The sequence below is a fragment of the Lottia gigantea genome, assembly GCF_000327385.1.
Source record: "Lottia gigantea unplaced genomic scaffold LOTGIsca_48, whole genome shotgun sequence".
NCBI lineage: Eukaryota > Metazoa > Mollusca > Gastropoda > Lottiidae > Lottia > Lottia gigantea.
In genome coordinates this window covers 2,069,439-2,095,272 of record NW_008709663.1, presented here as the reverse complement: position 1 = coordinate 2,095,272, position 25,834 = coordinate 2,069,439, and the positions used below count along the sequence as shown (strand labels likewise).

The window sequence follows — 25,834 nt, the reverse complement described above, 5'->3', positions numbered from 1 at the left end:
GAACAAAGACTTCATTGAGAAATGACTGTGAATTCTAGTCTAGGAATTGTTGGTTTGGTATTTATGGAACTCTAGTCCGAGACTAAGCGTGGTCAACGGATGTGTGGTCAGGACGGTGGGCTTTGATGCTCCCTATTGTACAGGTCAAGGTATTAGGGGGTGAAAGCCGACACCGAGTCGACTTTCGGAAGCACTGGTATAGGGTGGAACAAAGAATCAACATTGTCAGTAGATGTGTTTTATCAAGTATATTTCGAGGACTGGAATTGATTGTTAGAAATTGTAGGGATTTGCCGAGGATTGATATTTTCACTCAGAGTATATCAAATATAATTATAATCCAGGAATTGTTCGTAAGTTTTGATTAAGTATTCTAACAGGACAGGTGGAGGAGTATATAGAGGTATATCATTCTAGTACTGGAATTGTTCGTAAGTTTTCATTTAGTATTGCAACAGGACAGGTCGAGGAGTAAGTGATCATCTGAAAGGATCCAAGAATCCGAGTAGATTTTGATTTCCGTGGTCAATGTTTTCGAGACACATTTAATTGATTCCATCCTTTTTTCTAATTTCAGGAATCGATGACTGGATGAAATAAGGTTCATTAGAGTTCGAAACCTACAAAATGGATAAGGATAACGAAGACGGAGTCGCACACCCCAGACGGAGAATGTCCGTGATGAATCGAGATACAATCGAGGGACTGACAACACATCCGAATATTCGCAGAATGTCCCGAATGGAACCTCGTCCGAGTGTCCAGTATGGACAGAGTGGTCGCCGATTGTCTCACTTTAGTCGTAGTAGTATATCCGGTCTGTCGTTGGGTCAGAAGGGTATTTTTAATCACGTGAAGGTACAGAATACGTATCGGCTAGCCCCGGAAACTAAAGAACGATTTAATGCGTGTCAAGCTGAAAAGGTGATTAAAGGTGTTTTAGATTCGTATCTTGGTGGAGAAGATTACGACAGTAAATTCTGTTCTAAAGTTGTTCAGGATTTGTCATCGATTATCAAAGACCAAATGAAAGACTTGGGATTCAGCCATCGATATAAGTTTATTTGTGAAGTTATCATTGGTGAAAATAAAAATCAAGGCATTTCTATGGCCAGTCGGTGTCTGTGGGGGAGCGACGTGGACAATTACGCCAGTGCAACTTATACCAAGGGTAACATTATGTGTGTCGCTACAGTTTTCGCCACTTATTTCGAATAATTCCGTCTTTTTTTTTATGTTTTTCGGCTTTTTGTTATATTTGTTTTATTTTGCATAAATATTATAAACTGATGGAGTTTTATATCCTGTTTAATCCATCTTATTGAGTTAATGAAAACAGGTAAAGCTATGCAGAGGAACAGCGACCACAGCCTATTCTAGTGGCGCTTCTCCTTATCATCAGGCGTGGGGACCACTAATTGTCAAGATGGTCCAATAGCAGCGGGTATTTAAGAACTCATTGGTATGGAATTTGAAAATGGGGGAGAGTGGGAGAAGAGCCACTGCCGTAAAAATGAAATGAATGGAGTTTTACGTCCTTAAGATTGCTCCAGGGATGTGAAGGCTGAGAAAGGTTGGGAACCACTGTTTTACAAAGATGTAGAAGACTTCGTAGTGGAAAGAAAACAACCAATATATTCTAGATTGTTTTTCAGGCTCTATTAAAATAACATCAATCAAATCACACAATATAAATTAAACTATTTTTGGACCAAAATTATAAAGAAAAATTTACAAATTCGAAAAATGCATAAATTTAAGAAATCATTTAAGTGGCTTGCAATGAAAAATATACAAGGTGAGGTGGTTTTAGTGCACAGTTAACTAATTAGAATAATCACCAAACATTGGCGTTTTGTTTTATACTAAAACATAATATATTACTGGTCAATAAGTACAAACAATTTAATAATACATGTAGATATAAGGTTTCTATCCTAGCTATCTTGCCGATGGAAGCAAATTTAAGTGTCAGTCCACAGACATAGACCGGGAGAATTTTATATATTTTACCCCCGTAATGCCACTCAAACTTCGTTAAAAGGTTTCTGCTTGATTTAAGACATGTTGCTAAGTAGTTGGGTGAACAGGTATAGACAGGGTGAAAATTGTATAAAACTTGCCCTTATGCTATAGCTAACCCACACCTCGCTTGTCTATATCTTCCTTGTCTATACCGCCTTTGTCTATATCATCCATTAAAAGTGTTTTATTTTGTATTCAGGCGTGCTGGTATTAAATTTCAGTTTGGGGCAACAGGAATTGGGAAAGCACAAAATAATAAGTAATGCCTCCTTACTGCAATATTCATAGAGCTGTGAAATTATCAATAAATACAACAATCAAGGTATGGTTTAAAAAAAAAGAGAAACAAACTTAACTAGAAATGGCCAGCACCAAGTAGGTAATAACAGTTTAAATGTGGTTTAATAAAGACTGTTTCAGAGAGTTCACATAGCTAATAATGTTGATCACTGATCAAAGTTCAAAAGTCTGAATAAATAATAGAAATATGTCCAAAAACAAACAAGGGACAAAAACGGCCCATTCAAAAAATAAACTTGAACTCTAATCGGACATGACTGGTAAATACAGTCAAATCAACATTCTAGAGCTCTAGTCAGACATGACTGGTAAATACAGTCAAATCAACATTCTAGAGCTCTAGTCAGACATGACTGGTAAATACAGTCAAATCAACAGTCTAGAGCTCTAGTCAGACATGACTGGTAAATACAGTCAAATCAACATTCTAGAGCTCTAGTCAGACATGACTGGTAAATACAATCAAATCAACAGTCTAGAGCTCTAGTCAGACATGACTGGTAAATACAGTCAAATCGACATTCTAGAGCTCTAGTCAGACATGACTGGTAAATACAGTCAAATCAACAGTCTAGAGCTCTAGTCAGACATGACTGGTAAATACAGTCAAATCAACAGTATAGAGCTCTAGTCAGACATGACTGGTAAATACAGCCAAATGGACAGTTTAGAGCTCTGGTCAGACATGACTGGTAAATACAGTCAAATTAACTGTCTAGAGCTCTAGTCAGACATGACTAGTAAATACAGCCAAATTAACTGTCTAGAGCTCTAGTCAGACATGACTGGTAAATACAGCCAAATTAACTGCCTAGAGCTCTAGTCAGACATGACTGGTAAATACAGCCAAATTAACTGTCTAGAGCTCTAGTCAGACATGACTGGTAAATACAGCCAAATTAACTGTCTAGAACTCTAGTCAGACATGACTGGTAAATACAGCCAAATCAACAATCTCGAGCTCTAGTCAGACATGACTGGTAAATACAGCCAAATAGACAGTTTAGAGCTCTGGTCAGACATGACTGGCAATCAATTCTAAAATTCCGAAGCCCAATTGACAAAAAACAAACATTCCAACAAAAAAGTTTCATAATAATAATAAATTTACAAGCTTAACCTGCCAAAATTCATTTATCAATTAACTACATGAACACAAGAAAATGTAATTTTGGCAGGTTTTGTTGATAACCACTAATCACTAATGGTCTATGGTATTTAATGTGAAAAGGGGTTACAATAAACTGAGGACAAATTCACCAAAAATAAGATAAAAACCAGGCCGTGTATTCTCTAAACGATCTTGACACTAAGATGTCCTAGAATCAATGTTAGAAGATAAGAACCTAGGACATCCTAGAATCAATGTTAGAGGATAAGACCCTAGGATATCCTAGAATCAATGTTAGATGATAAGAACCTAGGATATCCTAGAATCAATGTTAGAAGATAAGACCCTAGGACATCCTAGCGTTAAGATGGTTTCTAGAATACGTGAAACTGTGAAATTTTACATTGAAAAAGACTATTCTTACTACAAAACAGATCATATATTTTAGTATTTGAGTAACAGGGCACAGGCTAAGTATTCTTATAACAATCTTACTGCTAGGATATTCCACAAACAGTGATAGAAGTCAATACCCTAGAACGTTCTAGCACTAAGATTGTTTCGAGAATACATGGCCAGAACTTCATCCTTAGATATATAGTGGAGCCTCGTTTATCGCACGGTTCAACGAATTTCCAGATAGTTGAGACATGCCATACCATAAACTAGAGTTATATTTTTACCATAGGATCTTATGTATCTTAATGAAATTGACCTCCTGGCTATTGAAAATGATAAAAGAATGAATAAATGGAATTGGTGGAGAAATGAAAGATTAAAGTTCCACCTTATCTTCCTCTTCCTCATGTTTCGTTGTTAATTCTCCTTTTTCTTTGGCTTTTAAAACTTTTTCCATACTCTCTACAACTACAATAAAAAATTTATATCTTGAAGGTTAACCCTATAGGTTAGGCGCCGTCTTCCTCAAGGTAGGAAAAATTCTGATGCCTGTACCAGTGCTTTCGCGAGCGTGATGACCGCTCTCACGCCCTTATACCTAAACATTTAAATATTTCACATAATCAACTGATAGAGAAAGAAAAAATATCCAATGCCAGAACAAGCTACGTTCACAAGAATCCTTCTTGCCAGCTGGTCCTTGTCCAATCCTCTAGAAATTGATCTGTCCTGGGTTACATGTCTAAAAAACACACCTATGGACGTTTGGAAAATCCCCATAAAACAGGGCCTAGTTTTTATGACCCTTCTCCAGCTGACAACTGTCAAAATATCTATCAGAGGCTGGAATAGAGTCAAGCAGATATTCGATCTATACAATTCAATGACTTCAAGGAATTGATAATTTAAGAATTTATAAACTTACTGTGTGATACTGCTGGATAATAATATTTATAACTTTCATTTCCGTTTTCATTTATAAATTCTTTTCTTACTTTACCACTAGAATCTACAAACACAAACTCAGAAGTTAAATACATAAACAGTAGCATAACAAGCTAAATATTACTATTTGACTTCATCTACAAACACAAAACTTAAAAAAATATCTTTGAATTTGACTTTATGTACCAACAGAAAATGATAATCTAAAGCTACTTGCCTGCATGATGGTGTAAATCAAATTAAGAAAGTGTAAGCTGTGGAACTCAATCAAATTTTCTATCATGAGGGAAATTTGGACGACTAACATTTTTTTACGAGGTCATTAAGTTAGGTTCATGATTATCCTTTATACCAGTATATCATATATACTGCCTATCTTGTATAAACAGGTATATAAAGCTATTTGGATAAAGTGTATCACTGTCCCATCCATATTAATATACAGGCCTGGTTTAAATGATGGCGTACATATCCCCAGAGTTGCCTTCTATTCACATTTTATACCTTAATACATAGATCTCTAAAAAAACTAAAAGGAAACGAACCTAAGAATAAGATACGAGGTATATAACCACCATCAGGTGTATACTGACTTTCATTTGGTTCTTCATCATCCTACAAATATAAACCATATTATGTTAAGATTCTGATGAGGGGAGGTAATCTGCTGTGTCAAGGGAGGTAATTTGATATACTCACAGTAACTTTTCATGAAAATATAATTTGAAAAATAATGTAGACTTTAGCAGTCAAACTTTGCTGCAGAGGATGCCCAGACGTGATACTAGTTAATTCATGCCTTCCCATTATCTTTCATAAAAGATCTATTAAATCAAAATCAATTTGGCTAACAGAAAAAAGAATTTCTAAATAGCAATCGGGCATTAATAATTATAAAATAGCCATTAGGAATTAAGAAGATTAGAATTCGAGCTAATTGATCTTTCTTTTAGGTACCAGTATATTATATATCAATAAGAATATTAAAAAACAATTCAATCTTACCCTAGAATTGACCATTACAAACTGTTTACTCAGTTCTTCTATTTCTTTAGATTCAGCAAACTTTGGCATCAAAGCTGTAATATAATTTTCAACATAAGAAACAACTGACTTTGTGATTGGGTCAAAATAAATTCTCATGCCACGGTTAGTGTTTCCTAGAGTTGGTCAGGTTTCTGCTTTCACCCTTTCACCGACAATAAAAGATGAACTCTTGTGAAGCATATTGAGCTGCTGAGATTTCTGTATTTTTTTAATAAAAAATCGACTGATTATAAAGGAAAATATAAACCACACGATAACGTGCAAACAGTAGGGAAAACTCGATAGAATTAGAGTAAATGTGATAGCTATGTTTCGGGACTTATCCCTTTATCAAGCGAAAAAAACAAAAATTAAAAATAATTTAAAAATTTGGGCAGTTGAATATCTTTATTTTAACTATAGTAAGGTGTATAAAAAAATAACAACAATTTCTTGTCCTTTAACTCATTTCTGATTGGAATATTAGAAGTATAAAAAATATCCAATATTAATTTCTTTAAATAAAAATGGGCTCAAAAAAATGATCACAAAAGGTCAAATATAATTATTGCTTTAAATAGATTATTTTAAAATATCTTTACCTTTACAGGCTCCACACCAAGATTTATGAATTACAATCATCAGAGGTTTCTGTCTGAAATTAACAATAACGGTAATGTGAAATGAAAAGATTATTTCAGTATATTAGATTGTAGACAAACTAGAACTCAGAAAGTTCAACTGAAATTGAGCTATTATTGTAATTAACTGAGTTTTATTTAACATGGGTCAGAATTAAGTTTATTTCACAGAAGTTACATGGTCCTTTCGGAAATTCAGGCTACTTCCAGAAAGATTCGAACTCACAGCACTTAATCACCTAGCAGACAACAATCTGATTGTAAATGCCTACTTTTTTTTATAAAGAAAATAATTGACATGAAAACTTACTCTGTTTGTGAAATTTTTAAACCATCTTCTAATTTAACCCAATCTATCTTGTCATTCCATCCTACAATAACACATAATAGTCAAAGAATGAGGTGAAATTTGCTAGAATTATTTTGACTCTCAACTAGCCTCTGATAGTCATTCTTGATAGTAATATTTCATATAAATCTAGCCTTTGTTTTAAGACAAGTTTTTTTTTACCTTTATGAATCTTATTAATACATCATAAAATAAAAAAGGAAAAGACAAAATCCTGGTCTAATTGTCTTGCTTTTGGTTCTGTTGAAAGAGGTTGGGATCAGCAGAGCAGAAGAATAAACAGGTAAGGTGCTAGATTCGAAAAAGAGAGGGAGGGGACTTGTTCAGCAACTGAAACCAAAAATACAGTCAAAATTTATCATAAAAAGACCGCAATTTCACAACTGGCAGTCGCACAATGTTTTTCTCGATAAGTTTCCGTTCATTACCTCTTGCCAATTCATTTGCAGTCGAAAGGGTGATGCAAATTATAAGCGAAACCAAGGAAATTATTGAAAAGTCGGCCATCTTTAAACGTTGACAGTTGACGTGATTATCAAGTCCTTGTACACGTTGCAAATAAATTAAGGGACGCAACTCTTGGTTTTAATGGAAACAGACAACAAAAAGACCATCTATCATTTTGAGCTACCACAGCTGTACTCTGAGTAACTGAACAATTATCTAATATTTTGAATGTTTTACGACTTGATAAAATAAAAACAAAAATAATCTAAAACTTATCAAAGGTATAATATGACTCAATTACTTAAACAATCTAATGATGGAGAGGGTTTTAAGACAGGACTGAAAAGGGAATTACGATCATAATAATATGTAATTATGTTACTAATAGCTAATTGACTAGATCTTTTCTCATGTTTCTGATACACAATCCACATCAGGACAGCTGGTTTAAGGACTTTCGTTGTACGAACAAATTAAGCAATCGAGCCTATTCTACAATAAAACTCTAGAGAAATGTCTCCCTCGCCGTATCTCAAACCTTTTAAAACATATAGTCAGTGTATAGAAGTATATTATTTATATTCATACATACTTAATATAGCAAATTCTAGAAATCTTTCTACGTTTAATTTACAATGTTTTAATGATAAAATTCAATTCCAATTCACAATTAATTTGTCAGCTATGGATCATTAAAGTGTGGGCACACGGACAGTCTTGTTCGGAGACATGGGCACGCGAGGAGACTAAAACTTCCAGTCGGTAGTTTTCCATCTTGTCGATAATCACGTGCGGAGCATGAAATTGAAAGTAAATGAATCTGATTGGATGATGACACTCTGTCTTGCAGATGATAAAACTATCAGAGACAAATATCAAACTTGTTTAATATTATAAATCCTGACGGTAATCTTGTCGTGGAAGCACGGGACCACGCAAGATTTTACTCAAGATTCAAGTCGTAGACAAAAATCTCCAACCAAGACCGCTCGTGTGCCCGCACCTTTAACAAACTGAAATAAAATGGAGTTATAAGTTTTAATTATCTGCATCTATTGGTCAACGCCATGCAGTGTACAATGAGGGAATTTATCAGGACATAGTTATTAATTTACTCTCTTTATATTTCCAAATGTCGAGGATTCATATTACTAATAATATTTATTTGATAGTTTTTTTAATCTTCGTCACGAACAGATCTTTAATCTGAGGACAAAAAAATATAAAAACTGTTAGGAGAAAACTGGCTATCAACTTTCATTCGCTTTATATAATACTCTAGATAAATAATGAACATCACTCTACTACTGTCAACAAGATCTGACAACTTCTTTTCTTTCTCGGGTTCAGTTGGAAACTTAGACACAAATCGGGTTAATAAACTGACAAAATTAAACAAAATAAAACAAAATTTATACTAAACAATGTTGAGACGTAATTCCCGAAAAACAAACACTATCAAGGGATGTGGCCGTCTAATACAAAATGAAATAACTTTCGTCTCTTTTGTAATCTTACATGCTTTCTACCACAATCCCGTTCTTATGACTTTATCTTTAACCAATCATAGGGTATCCAATTTAAAAATAAAATTATTTTGCAATTTATGATTGTATTCTGATAACCGACAATTTCCATCATTGTTATAAACACCATACACCATTGCCCCGCCGTATATATTACTTGTCTCTTCGTAAAATCAAGGCTACAGGCTTGATACAGAGAATCTATTATTTAGTCATTTCATTTTTCCGGGGTTTTATTAGTTAGCTTTTGGATTATTAAAAACATACAACCGTTATATCTAATTAAATATAAGCCAATGAAGCGAAATGTGTGTAGCCCAGGCAATAATTTGACATGGCGCTGAAATAAAAACAGGTCTAGTTTAATACAGAACGATATTTACCTTCTAGATATTTATTTTATTACATTTTTATCTTCAGTTTTACTCTTTATTCATTATTATCAGATATCCTGACCCTAGGGCACGCTCATTCTAAGGGGGCGGAGAGGATGGAAGAGGGTAAAACTCGTCACTTATTCAATTCTGTTTTCTATTCTGTTTTGTTCCAGGGTTTTTTCTGGTTTTGTCCCTGTTTTCTGTACTGTTCTGTTCTGTTCTGTTTTCACTGTTCTCTGTTCTCTGTTCTCTGTTCTGTTTTCACTGTTCTCTGTTCTCTTTCTGTTTTCACTGTTCTCTGTTCTGTGTTCTCTGTTCTTCTCTGTTTTCTGTGTTCTGTGTTCTCTGTTCTGTTTTCTGTACTGTTCTGTTCTGTTCTGTTTTCATTGTTCTCTGTTCTCTGTTCTGTTTTCACTGTTCTCTGTTCTTTGGTCTCTGTTCTTCTCTGTTTTCTGTGTTCTCTGTTCTCTGTTCTCTGTTCTGTTTTCTGTGTTCTGTGTTCTCTGTTCTCTGTTCTCTGTTCTGTTTTCTGTGTTCTGTGTTCTCTGTTCTCTGTTCTGTTTTCTGTGTTCTGTGTTCTCTGTTCTCTGTTCTCTGTTCTCTGTTCTCTGTTCTGTGTTCTGTGTTCTGTTATCTGTGTTATCTGTTCTCTGTTCTCTGTTCTGTTTTCACTGTTCTCTGTTCTCTGTTCTGTGTTCTCTGTTCTCTGTTCTCTGTTCTGTTTTCTGTGTTCTGTGTTCTGTGTTCTGTGTTCTCTGTTCTCTGTGTTCTGTGTTCTCTGTTTTCTGTTCTGTTGGAAACTTTCCATATTTTTATCATTATATATAGGAAAGGAAAAGTATGTAGCCCCTGCTCGGCCCCCCTTCATCTTATGATTCATAGAAACGATACTGAACAGTATCATTGTCTATACGGACCACAGTACAAATCCTTCAGTTTGGCTTCAGGTAACAATCCTTATTTTATGTTATTATAAAATTGTGAAATAAATTTCTTATATTTTTGATACGCACTGGTGGTCCACACCCCGTGGTTCAAATTAGCTGGCAGGTCAGGGGAATTTAAACAAGTTAGAGTCGAAAGCATCATTTATACAACTGGGTAAGGTTAGATAGAAATATTTTTTGGATTAAAATGTGCATCAGTGAGAATGTTTCGAAAACACAGGCACAGGACGTAAAATTATGCTAGCTTACACTGTATTTTGATACTTATTGGATTGTGTTAAAACTATTTTGTTTGGAATATAAGCTGTATCAGTGAAAACGTTTCGAAAAGACTGGCACAGGACATTGTGTATTTTGATACTGTTGAAGATCATCAGGGGATTAGGACTAAGGTTGTGATTGAAATATTTTATTTGGAAAAGAGATTGTAGTATAGCACTGGTGACAAAGTAACGAAAACACAGGCCCGGGACATGGAGTTATGGTGAGATTCTTCTTTGGAAGATTTGGACAGAGAATGATCAGTTTCTGTTAAAGTTCTACTACCTCTTACGTTAAAATGAGTTTTTGTTCATCAGTGGACTTACTTGGTGTCATAACAGAATCCCTCTTTAGTCCTATAAAGCAATAAAACTAGTAATTTTGAGACATGCTTAGAAGTGTTTTTCAATAATTATTTAGTTTAATGAATATATGTGTTATATAGAGATTCTATTCTTTAGTCATGACACCTGGCAATTCGAACTGATGAATATATACTCGTATAGTTTGAGAATTTCATGCCCATTTTAACAGCTAGTATTCCTTTAAACATTGTAAATCATTCATGGCTTTTCATTAATGTAATCCTTGTTTTTATAATTTTAGTTGCGATTTCCTTTTCTTAAAAATATAGTTTTGGCGACCTGGACAGTTAAGAGCGACTCTGTATTCATGGTCAAACCTCTGAACGAATTATTTAAATAATATTTTAATCACTGAGCCTGGTCTGAAAGATATCCTAGTGAGAAATTTTGATTTGTTTACTTTGCTGTTGATTGTTATATTATTTCTAAATTACAGGTTTTTAAGACCCTGTCATTCCAACAAAACCTTCCCACTGGGACTTTTAACTGTCAACTGAATTCGGCCATATTTGGAGTTTTACACCGGACAATTTCTAACACCGGAACAGGATTCACTAGAGACATTCAACAAAGTTGATTTCTGTGACGAGCTCAAGAGATTTGTGGAGAAATTGTGAGACGTTGGACTAACAACTTGTCAAACTCTTGGCAAATCAGATTTGTTTTTAAATATTTTGGAATTCGTGGATGCTCAATTTTCTAAAATTTCATATGGACATCAACAATAGATAGAAAGAATATAGGATAATTGAAGAGTATTTGATAAAGTGAAAGTAAACAGTCAATGAAACGTGAGAACAGGTGAGTAATGATAATAAATGTTTTACGTCCAATATGTGGCGTTTCCATGGACCCACACTCCCCCACTTTAAATTTTTGTATCATTTTACAATGGGACAATATTGCCTATGCCCCCTCGAAAATTCTGTGGCCCCCTAACCTGATGTGTCACAGAAACGCTCCGCGATCTAGGTGTAAATCTCATCCTCACCCCTCCATCCCCACCCCCTTGAATTCCCGTCTCATACAGACGTTATTTACAGCCCTGGGAGTAAGACCAGAGGGGCGGACTATTAATACACCTGGGATCCCGAGGGGCAGACTATTAATACACCTGGGATCCCGAGGGGGCGGACTATTAATACGACTTGGAGTAAGACCGGAGGGGCGGTCTATCAATACACCTGGGATCCTGAGGGGCGGACTATTAATACACCTGGGTCCCAAGGGGGTGGACTATTAATACACCTGGAATCCCGAGGGGGTGGACTATTAATACACCTGGAATCCCTAGGGGGTGGACTATTAATACACCTGGAATCCCTAGGGGGTGGACTATTAATACACCTGGAATCCCTAGGGGGTGGACTATTAATACACCGGGGATCCCTAGGGGGTGGACTATTAATACATCGGGGATCCCGAGGGGCGGACTATTAATACACCTGGGATCCCGAGGGGGGACTATTAATACACCTGGAATCCCGAGGGGGTGGACTATTGATACATCTTGGATCCCGAGGAGCGGACTATTAATACACCTGGGATCCCGAGGGGCGAACTAATAATACACCTGGGATCTCGAGGGCGGACTATTAATACACCTGGAATCCCGAGGGGGTGGACTATTAATACACCTGGAATCCCGAGGGGGTGGACTATTAATACATCTTGGATACCGAGGGGCGGACTATTAATACAGCTGGGATCCCGAGGGGGTGGACTATTGATACACCCGGAATCCCGAGAAGGTGAACTATTAATACACCTAGGATCCCGAGGGGGTGGATTGATATGAAACCTGATATTAAGACCCGAAGGTGGACTACTATGAAACCTGACCCTCTGATCGTGTTGTAGGTGAAGACTAAAGAATCAGAATGAGTAAATGTGATTATGAAATAGGAAGATTGTTCGCCCGTCAGAGAGGGATCTACGGTGACAGTCTGAACGGTTCTCTATATTCACAAGATTCCAGGCTGACATATCAGGTAGGTTTTATTACTTGTATAGAACAACACAGGTGCATTGTTGAAACGTTGTGTTGAAGTAGTATAGAGCAACATTGTAAATTTATAACGTAAATTGTTGAAACGTTGTGTTGATACGGTAAATTAAAGAAACACAAAAGTAGTGTTCTATACGTTTACACTGTAAATTGTTGAAACGTTGTGTTGAAGAGGTATAGAGCAACATTGTAAATTTATAACGTAAATTGTTGAAACGTTGTGTTGATACGGTAAATTAAAGAAACACAAAAGTAGTGTTCTATACGTTTACACTGTAAATTGTTGAAACGTTGTGTTAGGGACCTGAAGACGTATACCACGAAACTTTATTACAATGAAAATGTGATGTTGTGATTATATTATCTAGCATTGGTACTGTAAATTGTTGAAACGTTGTTGCGATGTAGCATATGATAACTCTGTAAACAGATATAGTAAATTTTGTGAAACGTTGTTTTAAAACCCAGAAGTTGTGGACTTTACATTAATAATAACGTTGTAAATTGTTGAAACGTTGCGTTGATATCGAAAAGTAGTGAGCTTAACATTGGATGTGTATAACTTTGAAACGTTGCGTAAAAGCATAAAGACGTATACAAAGAAACTCTTTTATAATGTAAATTGTTGAAACGTTGTGTTGATTAAACTCCCAGATTAATTCTGTGTAATATTTTAGAGAAATTAATGCAGCCCTAAAAAAAAATTCTCTCGATATCTAACTCCGATAGTTCGGGAGAACTTGACGCTGATCTTTAATTGAATATAAATTAATAATATCAAATACTATCATTATCATCAGTATTATTGGTGTTGATTACTGAAATATATCACAGATAATATAATCTGTTACCATGACAACCAAAACGCCATTTTTACAAGTTTCCTATTTAATGATGCCTGGAGTTAGGGACCTAATCTAGGGTGTTTCAATATCGGAATTGATTCCATTGAATTATGTAGGTATGAGTTAGGGACCTAATCTAGGGTGTTTCAATATCGGAATTGATTCCATTGAATTATGTAGGTGTTTGTTATTGCGACGTTTCGACGATGGTTCTCTCGTTTTTATCAAACACTTCGCTTGACGAGAGTATAATCGTCGAAACGTTGCGATGTTTAGATAAATCGGTAATTGTTATCCAAGTATGTTTTGTGTTCATTATAATCACTTAGTTGATGCCACTAAAGGATCTGTCCTTTGTGTAAGCAAAGCGAACATCCACAATGCACTCAAAGCAAAACTGCATTTTCGATTTTAGAATAGATTATACTTCTTGTATTTAAACATGGCTTATGGCTTATGTGCTAACTGATTTTGATGAATATTTAATCTTTATTGATGTTGCCAAAGCTCCTAATTTTTTTATCATTTTGTTATTATGTTTATTGGAATAAAAAAACATCACCCAAGATTTTGAAAAGAGTTTCTTTTGGACATTTAACTAAAACATCATATCTACTTCTTGAAATAGAAAAAAACATCATCTAACTTTGGGACAGAATAAACATGATTTCTCTCAGTAATTTGTCTCTTGTTTTTTGTTTTTCAGAAAAATCGACATTGGTCAGATACCACGATGTCAAACTCGTTCGATTCGGAGAATTCAGATAAATCAAAAGATGGTGAAAAATCGAAAAACTCTTTAAAGAAAATTGTTTTAAAATTTGCGGATTCCACATCTATGCAAGGAGTGCCGAATGTGAACGCTGCAAAGCATTGGTTTCCTAAAACAATATGGACTTTATTGTTACTCGCCTCACTCGGCGCCATGACTCTTCATCTGAAGTTTCTATTCGACACTTACTACTCCTGGCCGAAACATTCTACTGTATCCCTGGGTTTCAGTACCCTGGAGTTCCCTGCTATCACCGTCTGTAATGTGAACCCCATCAGAAAATCTCAACTCTACCTCGCATCACCAGCATTAAGAAATATCGTGGATATCGCCGATCCAGGAAATATTGTCAGAAAACTTGAAGAGTACAAGGTAAGTTGGGTTTTTCCCATTTGAATTTTCTGAAATAATGAAACAAAGGACTAGAACTAGGTTCTCAGGGGCCCTGCCTACCAACTGACTTAAACTTCTTCACAACCATTTTGACGAGGTTAACAGGTTTGGTTCACGAGAATCTTTTCTACAAGCTGATACCAAACCAAACCTATACATGGAGTTGATTTTACAACTTTGGTTCTCAAGGATGGTCTTTGGTTAAAAAGTATAACTATTTAGGTGATAATGATCCTTTCTACTAGTTGCAAAGATCTTTCTAAGTGAATAACTTTGGTTTTCACTGATCCTGTTGAACAGATGGTCTTTGGTCAAAGCTTCTTGGCAATAATTTTACAAGGATAACATCTTATATACTTGACGATCACCCTACCTACAATTTCAATTTTGTTGTCTGCTTCAATTTGGGATGAATTTTTAATTTAATGTCTTTCTTTCTCGTCAATGAACAAAGGTTTCAGATTTTAAAAGTTTATAATTCAACGTAAAAAAAACTAAAATTCGAATTAACATTCTTTTAAATATTGTTCAAGTGAATTTTCAATTCAATGCCTCTGTTGTTAAAGTCGGTCAGAAGAACACAAACTATATTATTTAACCCTTTACTCCCGGTTTGAACTTCACTGATTATGATGTTAATATTTTGACAATAAAGGGTTAATATAAGAGCAACCAAGGGTTAATGAGCCATGATGAAAACTTATTTTATTTTGACGATTTCTTTGTTGAAATGTGACAAAGCGTCCAGTAGATGAGATAAGAATTTAACTAACTTTACGGACGAGGTGATGTTTTTTTAGTTTTGTTTGACGTAGGTCCTGGACTAATTTTTTTTATAATGATTTAAATTATAGTTTAATATCTACCAAGGTGCAGTTCATTAAAAGCCGAACCCACTCAAGGGCACGTGGTTTTAGTATAATTGTACCTATTTGTTATACGAACAACCACTACATTATCTTCACAATGGTCAGGGTATTACGTCTTCATCTTATACCTTGACTGCAATAGTCATCTTTCTTGTATCGCAGAAGTTTGTGAATGCAGCAATTTGGTTGGATCGCACATTGGGAAATACAGCCAATCATTGTCCTCGACAAAAGTTTGTCAACAATAAGCAATAATTTTTATAGTCCTGTCGAGGGCTCTGATTGGCTGTATCCGACCAACTCACTGACCGTGAAAGAAGAAAGAGGACCATTGCAGTACCTTGACTGTTGTGAATGTAATGTCCAATGAGGACAACTCCAAAAGACTCTGACTAGCAATCTAAGAAGTTATATAGTTTCTTAGTCATGGTAACCCAGCAAGATTTTCAGTATCTTTCGTAGTCCTGAATGGCTATCTTTGCAGTTTTATTCTTTTCAAAAAATGGTAACATAACAAAGTTTTCAGTTTCTGCTGTGGTCTTGATTGACTATTTAAGGAGGAAAATTTCTGACCCCACCACCCCCACCCCCCACCACCCTGTCATAACCCACAATGAACCACCCTGGTAATGTTGAGACCCATGTCTCCGTGCCCCTCGTTGTTTGTTTATGATCCTCTGAACAATGTGTCTATTGTTATATACAGTCTGTATTATGTACTTTATGTTTTTATAAAGGAGGTAGGTCGGTCTATTTTATATCTGATTTATAATAAAACTAGTATAATTGAACGAGGGGTGTCGGTAACAAAGGGACACAGGTGGGATCGAGAACGAAGTCTGGATTTATACGACGAAATAAAAGGGTAGGAAACGGGTGCGATTGGGAACGAGGGGGCGGGAAAGAATGGTGGATAACGACGGGCAAACTGTCCTTTTAACTCTGTGATTACTTATATATATTTCATATGCCTTGAACTTGGGAAATTAATTTTGTTATATTGTTCATACAATATGAATGACAAGGTCAGGTTTTATACTGGAGACTGTGAACAATGTAAATGATTTAGAGAAGGGTTGAGAGATGAGCTTTCTAAAGTAAAAGATGAACAAGTGAAATACAAGCTAACTATCTGATCTAACAATAGAGTTTGTAAGATAAAACTCAGTACGTGAATAGAGAGTAGTTTTTTATCAGAATACCTGTAGATTTTATAATAAACAATATCATTACAGCGGCGTATTTTGAAGTCAAGATTAGGTCCTCTAAATACGTAAAATCCATCTGAATTCCATTGACTTCTAGCTTTCCCTAGATTTCCATAGAGGTCGGGAAAAGCCTCTCAATTTAGTTTTGTCCTTCGGGAATTTTCTCGATACGCCCCTGCTGGTCATTATAAATTTAGATCTTAATTATTACAAAATTATTCGTTTTTTTTTTTTTTTTTCATTTTATAAAAAAAAATTAGAAACTTTCACGAAATATTTATTTTGTATGATTTACTTAATTTCAATTTGACGTTTTGATCACATGATTTTGTAGCAGGATGAACTGTATATTGATATTAAGGAATCATTTTACAAAACGGCTATAAAACTCTACTCCATTACATAAATCAATAAGGTACAGAATAGTAGGGCGTAAAACTCCACCGTTATCATATCAAACTACATTGTAATTAGTAACGGATTAAAAAAGTGTTGTTTCCGAAACACAAGCGTATATATTTATATATGTATGTATAATTTGTAATACATGAATGAATATTGTTTAAATGAAATAAAAAAAAACAACTAATTTCAGCAAAATCAAGAAAATGGGGTTCGGAAACGTCGAGATACAAAGAAAAAACAGACCACCCCTAATCCAGTCAAGAAAATTATAAACTTGGTGTTTGGCAAGAGGAAGAAAAAGAGGGGTAGTGGTTCTTCTGAAAGTTCGGAAGAGGTAAAATTATTGAGGGAACCACATTATATCATTATTATCCTAGAGGTGGTGGATTACTAACTCTCTAACTCTCGTCTGTTTCCGAGCATACTTACTTATCAGAGGCTCAGATGATTAGAGCCCGTGGACTAGAGTAGATTGTCTCCTCTCCACCGGGAAATTTCTTTTTTTTTTTACATTATATTCTCCCGAGACCACTCATTAAGTCTATTTGATATCTGTTAATATATTTTCTGGGTTCGAGGTGGGGGGTGATGGTGGGGACCCCTTTTGGGTGGGAACCGAGGAGTTGGATCAACCAGTACCTATGGTAGTAGAGCAATTGATGCTTCCTATATCTTCATCTTTAAATGGCTTTGTTACCTGTTACCCTTTTATGACAAGCTCACATCAGCATCAACGTTAGATAACAAAAATCACAGAGCGGGATTATCAGTATAAAAGTTGGTGTGTTTGGTTGGATTGTGCGTAAGCGAATACAACCAATCAGATTCCTCGACATAAAATATGTAAACAATAAGCGCTGTTTAACGTCTTTCTGCCGAGAGCTCTGATTGGCTGTATTAACTGGCTTAATTATTGTATTAGTATCAAAGTTAACAGATTTCTGTATAATTAATTAATGGTAATTACTATTATATAGTTACTAATTACTAACTGTTTATTTAAAATTTATTATTTGTTATTTATTTTTTATATCAAACAATATAACAACTTACAGGGATAAAGTCGTCCCTAAATACCGATTTAAATACCTCTTAGAATTTATAATACGGCTTAGAATGGTCAATAAGAGTACATATTCAACAGTGGACTTTCCTGGTTGTACCAGTTGTAAGGTCAACTGTAACCCCTTTTAGAAAATGAATTTGGTTTCAGTGTCAGCATGATATAATTTACTTCTTGAAAGTGACAAGTTCCTTTAGCAACAGTACGTGATTATCCATATCTAGCCGTTGCTTGCACAATCTCATTGTAGACCATATGTCACCACCCAATTTATCCAATCAGGAATAACTGTGTGGATAACCATCGTAATGTACCGTTGCCATAGGAACACGTGAAAGTGGAGGACCTACGGCGACCCACTTAATGTTAATCCGCAGGCGATAAATCATTGGGCAGCAAGTTTCTAAATTAGGATATTTATTGAAACAGGACCGTAAGAAACTCACGAACTTTGTGGGGGTGGGAATCGTGGGGTGTGGGTAGAGACTATTGTTTTTTCATTGGTTTGCGATGGGGTGATGTTGTCCCTTACCCTCAAAGAAAATTTTGAACGTGAAGGCTGATTTACGTCCATTCTGGACAGTTTCCAGATGAAAATGGAATGGTTCCTATCCCTGGTGTTCCTACGACTCTGTACTATTATCAATAGAATATAATATCTAATTATCAACTAATATCACTATATCTACTAATTATTGATAACTTGTCATTAACACAGGTCGTTAACTAAGTACTTTATTACAGTCAATTGATAACAGATTTTGTATAATAAATACATGTATATTGTATATTGTATATATTATAGTCAGACTACAGTTCCAAATACCAGAGATGTAAAGTTGTAATTTGGACTACATGTGTTCAACTGTCGTTCTGGTCCATATTTCATAAGAAATGTCATAATTAATATGTAATGAAATATGTATTTATCTATTTCAGAAACCCAGCAGACCAAAGGGTAACAATGAAAAGGCAGACAATGAAAATATTAAAAATGATAAAAAATCAAAACAAACTGATAAAACTGATTCAGTGTCAGAAACTCAAGATTTTACTTTAAACACAGTTAAGCGCAAAACATTTATAAGCATAAATACGGTTACGGAACCGGCTGCGGTGGTAGAAAAATTGACGTCGAGAATTCCGACAGTCAGTGAGAAGGAAAATGAACCGGTTAGTGATTCGAGTACGACTTCAACTGCGACCGCGACTGCGACTGCGAAAACAACCTCTTTAGCAAAATCACTAACCGCAGCCGAAACCTCAAACTCCAACACCGAAGTAGGTTTAGTGAACACAGTCAACAAAAAAACAAAACCAGCTGACATTTTTATTCCGATTGGACGATTAACAACGTCTACAGCTACTACTACGTCCAAACAGACAACGCAAAAAACTACCTCATCTACAACCGCAACAACAACAAGTACTCCTGCGACTACGACAAAAGAGAAGGCCACAACAGAGGCAACGGAGTCGTCGACGCCCCCGCAAACAAAGGCATCGACTGAACATCAAGAGATACGAACAGAAACGAGTCCGACTTCGACCTCGTTGCGATCATCTGAAACGTCGGAAGGATCCACAGACGAAATATCGCAGACAACAGAAGATCCTAAAACGAAACTGGGGCAGGCACAAAAAGGAGAAAAGAAACTGAAGCCAGCAAGTATCCTATTTAAAAAGGTGAAAGCGATAAATGAAATGAAATTTATAAACCAGCTGAAATTCGACTTTATCAGCCAGCGAGAGCTTGCCATGGCAGAACTACAGATACAAAAACAAGCTGACCTGGCCCTTCCTGAAGAATCCATGATGTCTAAAATTATCTCCGAATTTCAATATTTATTCAGCCAAGAGGATAGGTTAGTATTTCAAAAATAAATCTCTTATAGCATTGTGTATTGTGTATTGTTTATGGAAATTGAAACGTTTCTGTAATTAAGGGAAGGAGTGGTAGTATATCCACGATACATCGTATCACGAATACCGGTTTTTACATGGTCTTATTATCGGATCACGAATACGGGTTTGTCTTATTATCGTATCACGAATATCGGTTTGACATGGTCTTATTATCGTATCACGAATGCGGGTTTACGGGTTTGACATGGTCTTGACATGGTCTTATTATCGTATCACGACTACGGGTTTTGACATGGTCGAACAAGTATGTTGAATGGGGGGGGACACGATGATCCACGATAGTGTTTTATTTTCTAATAGCATTATCTGTTAAAACACTAATATAATCATTATCTATTTTTCTCCAAATTGTCAGCTATCTTTCCGGTGAATAATGATGCTTGCAGTATTGATTGTTGCCACAAAAATCCGTAATATTTTAAGGAAGGGATCGGTTCTTGAGACGCGAAAATAGTCCAAATTTTGACATCTCGCTCTGTTATTTTTAAGATATTTTCAACAACTTTTTAAAATTTCCGACAGAAATTATCGAATCTTTTAAATCAACCAGATTGTTGTTAGTTGCAAGATCTTTTCAAGTTATTTATAAACCTGTTTTCAGATCACATAATATTCATTTTTTCTAAATCAAAACAGAAACATGAATATATTTTCAGGTCGACGAGAATTAAAATGGGGCATCAACTGGACGATATGTTGGTAGATTGTTCATTTGCTGGTCGAGTTTGTCATCCCCAGTGAGTTATTCCACATGTTTATGTTATATTACATCCAAAGTATTTGAACTTCGTCGTATACCTTCGCTGCATTAGTCACCTTTTTGTGTCACAAACTACGTCTTCACAATGTCAAGCTATTACGAACTTTGTCCTACACCTTGACTGCAATAGTCACCTTTTGTGTATCATGGAATGTAATAAATGAAGCGATCTGATTGAATTATACGCTAGAGAATACGACCAATCAGGTGCCTGGTAAGAAAGATTGTTATCATTAAGCCATGTTTGCCTGTTGAGGGCATTGGCTGTATTCTCTAGAGTGATACAAGAAAGGTGGCTATTGCAGTCAAGGTATAAGACGAAGTTGACATTGTGAATTTGTACAAATTTCGTACTAAGTTATTCAAACTTTCAATAGATCCGAAGGATAGTGTAATGTATTTTAGGATGATGGAACTCCCCCCCCCCCCCTCTCTCTTGCAATCCTTCTCCCGGGGATTTAATCAAAGTTATTTGTGTTGTAGGAACTTCAGTTTACGAGGAACTACTGGAATGGGGAACTGTTTTACTCTTCAACACAGTGGTCTGGTGGCTCATACTAGTGGTTATAATAACGGTAAGCTAAACGATTATATTACAATTTATAAACAAGATTGACAACAATAAAAACCTTTCAATATGGCGCATGAAAAACCTGACCCATTAACATTGTTTCCTAAAAAATTCAATATACCATGACCACCAAACTTATGAGGTAGGGAAATCGAAAGTAGACCATTGCCATAGAAACATCTGTCTGTACAGGAACGACTGTTTTCTCCTTAATGCTTCCACAAGTTATCTTTCCTCATATGTTAACATAAGTAAAAATTTTGCAGCTGTGCATATCAAGATAATTTTTGATCCTTTTATAAACTTAATTTCTTTCTATTCGTACATGATAGCTTTAAAGATGACTTTCCTTATATTTTAGTGTCAAATTAAGCAAACTATTTGATTAATTGGTGTTTCTGATGTATTATCATGTATTCTTAATCATATCATTATGTTCTTATTGTATATAATTAAGAGTTTTAACCAATCATAAATGTACATACATGTACAGTCTGGATAAACAATGAAAAGACTTTTTGACCTTTCTTGATCGGTCACTCATTGGAATTCTGCTGGTCATTCTCTTCTAATTTAGCTAATTAGGACTTAAATATGGACATGTGAGACAAACTGGTATTTTTCCAAGTCATTAGAACACCTCTACTTTCTATTCATATAAGTATTAGCATTTTCATTTTCATAAATATAAATAAGGGAACCCATCTTAATAATGGGTATTATTATAACAGAAAACACAAGGAAATATATAATGGTATAACACACTTCTTTAATAACAAAGTACATAATGTTTCAACACAATTTACAGTGTTGTCATCAGATGAAATGTTCTGTATACTTTAAAGAAATGATAAGCCGCTAATAGACGAAATAAAATGAATGGAGTTTTTCTGCAGCATGTGGGCTAATGAAGACGGCGCGAATAGACGAGGTACAGTGTTCGGTGCGGTGTACAATGCAGAATTATTGATACAGTAGAAAATAGAAGAAACGAATTGTATCCACACCGTGTCCGGACCTGTACCTCGTGTGTTCACTTCTTCTATTTTCTACTGTATCGATTATTCCGCATTGTACACCGCACCGGACACCGTACCTCGTCCATATCGCGGCTTTATATCATGTTATATTCCCTTGTGTTTTTTGTTATATATTCTCTCCGCTTCTAAATGTCGTTCAAATTTGATATTATTTTATCGTTTCAGGTATGCAGTTGATAGTATATCTTGAAGATAAAGAATATATTCGAGGTTTAACGTCTGGGTCGGGGGCTCAGGTTGTTATACACGATAGAAACACGTGCCCCTTCCCCCAGAACGATGGTATAGCTATAGCCTCAGGAACAGAGTCCAATATTGGTTTAAGATTGGTGAGTGAGTATAAGAACCATTAAGAAACAACAGTTTTATGAATATAGACTTCTATTTATCATTTAAACACGTTTCATTACATATACAGGTGACGTTCTCAAGTGATATAACACAACGTTTCATTACACATACAGGTAACGTCCCCCAGTCTCTGTACAACTATAACTAAGACAGGGAAGTCAGAGTCCAATAAAGGTCTCAGATTGGTAGTTTATTTGTCGATAATTTGAGATTAGTTAAATCAATTTCAACCCTTGATGTTTTCAACTTGAGGATGCTTTGCTACCAGATAGTAGGGCCAGATTGTTAAATCCCTGATGTAGTCTCTATCATACAGTGCAACTATGTCTATGTACAGGAACGACTAAGACGTGAAAGTCTGAGAGTCTGTTAGGCGGAGGATGTAAACATGACAATTAACAGTACATGACAATTAACAGTATCTGTATATTGAACTCTAGGTAAATGTAATTCGATTGGGAGAACCACACGGTAGTTGTGAAGAAGGTAACCAGTTTCAAGAAGAATATGGTTATAAATACACGAGACAGGTAAATATTAATATTATTTTCAATACGGGGTCAGCTGGTAGCCAGAATCTTCGTGAACCCTTGTTACTCTGGTATACGAACTATTGAGATAAAGTGAATCTATTAATTGATAAAAGATCGTGGTTTAAAGATGCTGGCCAGTTTAAACGACCATGATATTGAATTGTCACCGTTTTAAATCTTCTGGTCTATTTTCAGTCGTGTCATGTATTCTGTCTACAGAACCTGATCAGTTCCCGGTGCGGTTGCTATGACGAGGATGAGGAAGAATTAAATATTATCGCCAATATTCAACAGAAGTACTCCCCGTGTAGGAATATCTCAGGTAAAATATCATATTATAAAACTCTTCATCTTTAACTTTAGATCATAGACCATAAACCAGGAGTATTATTCTTGAAAACTTAGCTTAAAGGGACAGATACGCCATTTCTGGGCGGTTTATTTTAATCTTGAATATATGAAAATAGTCTTCAGAAGTACTAGAAATGTATGAAAATCGCATAATTCCTTCAAAGATACTTCAAACTAGGAATTTTACTCACTTGTTCTATATATTCTATATTATTCTATAGAAGTATCTCAAATTGACGAGTCGTCATTTTAACATTCAAAAGCAGATAATTCTGGGTACACATAGATTTGAAGGCTCAAATTTCGACGGTGAGCTGTGAACACTATTCCTGATTAGCTCAAAAAATTCCAGTTTCTGGGACTAAAGTATGATTGATCAAAAAAGTGGCGCAACTGTCCCTTTAAGATGATTCAATCAACTTTGAATTAAGTTTTATAAAATCTTGAAATCTATTTTTTATCTTTTTGAACAACCCCACTCTTCATTTAATGAACAGAATCAAAAGAAATAAAATAAAATATTCTCAATAGTTAGTCTTTTCAAAATAATATTCCGACGTCTGAAATCGTGTGGCTGAAAACTATAGCCATTACAGACGTCGGATTGTCATTCTGTAAAGTGGAATTTAAGGTATTCTGGAAAATATTTATACTATTATTAAGATTGATTGAAATTCTATCAGCTAGTAAAGTGAAAATATGACAATATAGATAGCTGAATTTGAGGTATTCTGGCTGATGGTACTTCTCTTTGGAGGAGTCCACTACTATATATATTTTTGGCATACTTTGGACGAGATTTTGATGAACGGAATTGTCTTGCTTGTACAGATTTGTATTGAGACGAATAAATCCCTTTTATTGTATTACAGAATTAAAATGTATGGTTGGTGTACAGGCGGACTATGAAAATGGAAAAGAAAACTGTTTCTGTGATAATCCTTGCGTGTAAGATAGCCTTCCTTTCTTTAGTATATTTCATCCAGTTCATTTTACATTCCCCATTATTCCAGTTCATTTTACATTCCCCATTATTCCAATTCATTTTACATTCCCCATTATTTCAGTTCATTTTACATTCCCCATTATTCCAGTTCATTTTACATTCCCCATTATTCCAATTCATTTTACATTCCCCATTATTCCAGTTCATTTTACATTCCCCATTATTTCAGTTCATTTTACATTCCCCATTATTCCAGTTCATTTTACATTCCCCATTATTCCAGTTCATTTTACAATCCCCATTATTCCAGTTCATTTTACATTCCCCATTATTTCAGTTCATTTTACATTCCCCATTATTCCAGTCCATTTTACATTCCCCATTATTCCAGTTCATTTTACATTCCCCATTATTCCAATTCATTTTACATTCCCCATTATTCCAGTTCATTTTACATTCCCCATTATTCCAGTTCATTTTACATTCCCCATTATTCCAGTTCATTTTACATTCCCCATTATTCCAGTTCATTTTACATTCCCCATTATTCCAGTTCATTTTACATTCCCCATTATTTCAGTTCATTTTACATTCCCCATTATTCCAGTCCATTTTACATTCCCCATTATTCCAGTTCATTTTATATTCCCTATTATTCCAGTTCATTTTACAATCCCCATTATTCCAGTTCATTTTACATTCCCCATTATTCCAGTTCATTTTACATTCCCCATTATTCCAGTTCATTTTATATTCCCCATTATTCCAGTTCATTTTACATTCCCCATTATTCCAGTTCATTTTACATTCCCCATTATTCCAGTTCATTTTACATTCCCCATTATTCCAGTTCATTTTATATTCCCCATTATTCCAGTTCATTTTACATTCCCCATTATTCCAGTTCATTTTACATTCCCCATTATTCCAGTTCATTTTACATTCCCCATTATTCCAGTTCATTTTATATTCCCCATTATTCCAGTTCATTTTATATTCCCCATTATTCCAGTTCATTTTACATTCCCCATTATTCCAGTTCATTTTACATTCCCCATTATTCCAGTTCATTTT

The 25,834-nt window shown here is 35.2% G+C and overlaps 5 protein-coding genes across 5 annotated transcripts in view; 2 read left to right on the top strand and 3 right to left on the bottom strand.

Moving 5' to 3' along the window:
* Positions 1-741: 741 nt before the first annotated feature.
* On the top strand, positions 742-1,218 carry LOTGIDRAFT_124873 (hypothetical protein; the record flags this gene model as incomplete). Its single annotated transcript, XM_009061486.1, has 1 exon — positions 742-1,218. One exon carries the CDS (start codon positions 742-744, stop codon positions 1,216-1,218), a length of 477 nt encoding a protein of 158 aa, XP_009059734.1.
* A 2,688-nt stretch (positions 1,219-3,906) lies between these two features.
* On the bottom strand, positions 3,907-7,303 carry LOTGIDRAFT_234262 (hypothetical protein; the record flags this gene model as incomplete). The annotated part of the gene is made up of 7 exons (XM_009061485.1): positions 3,907-4,303; positions 4,761-4,844; positions 5,326-5,395; positions 5,786-5,859; positions 6,409-6,461; positions 6,758-6,818; positions 7,225-7,303. 7 exons carry the CDS (start codon positions 7,301-7,303, stop codon positions 4,212-4,214), a joined length of 513 nt encoding a protein of 170 aa, XP_009059733.1. The 3' UTR covers positions 3,907-4,211.
* A 2,069-nt stretch (positions 7,304-9,372) lies between these two features.
* Positions 9,373-9,954, bottom strand: LOTGIDRAFT_164983 (hypothetical protein; the record flags this gene model as incomplete). The annotated part of the gene is made up of 1 exon (XM_009061484.1): positions 9,373-9,954. One exon carries the CDS (start codon positions 9,952-9,954, stop codon positions 9,373-9,375), a length of 582 nt encoding a protein of 193 aa, XP_009059732.1.
* Positions 9,955-11,894: 1,940 nt separating this feature from the next.
* LOTGIDRAFT_125012 (hypothetical protein) lies at positions 11,895-12,152 on the bottom strand (the record flags this gene model as incomplete). The annotated part of the gene is made up of 1 exon (XM_009061483.1): positions 11,895-12,152. A coding segment is annotated over one exon (258 nt), but the record flags the coding sequence as incomplete, so codon positions are not given.
* Positions 12,153-14,305: 2,153 nt separating this feature from the next.
* LOTGIDRAFT_218777 (hypothetical protein) overlaps positions 14,306-25,834 on the top strand; it is a gene marked incomplete at its 5' end in the record, with an annotated part of 16,299 nt that continues 4,770 nt past the window's right edge. The window contains 6 exons of the mRNA XM_009061482.1: positions 14,306-14,716; positions 18,866-18,899; positions 22,745-22,908; positions 23,371-23,460; positions 23,659-23,785; positions 24,687-24,762. Of these exons, the coding sequence (XP_009059730.1) occupies positions 14,306-14,716; positions 18,866-18,899; positions 22,745-22,908; positions 23,371-23,460; positions 23,659-23,785; positions 24,687-24,762 (902 nt within the window). The remainder of the gene's footprint in view (positions 14,717-18,865; positions 18,900-22,744; positions 22,909-23,370; positions 23,461-23,658; positions 23,786-24,686; positions 24,763-25,834) is intronic.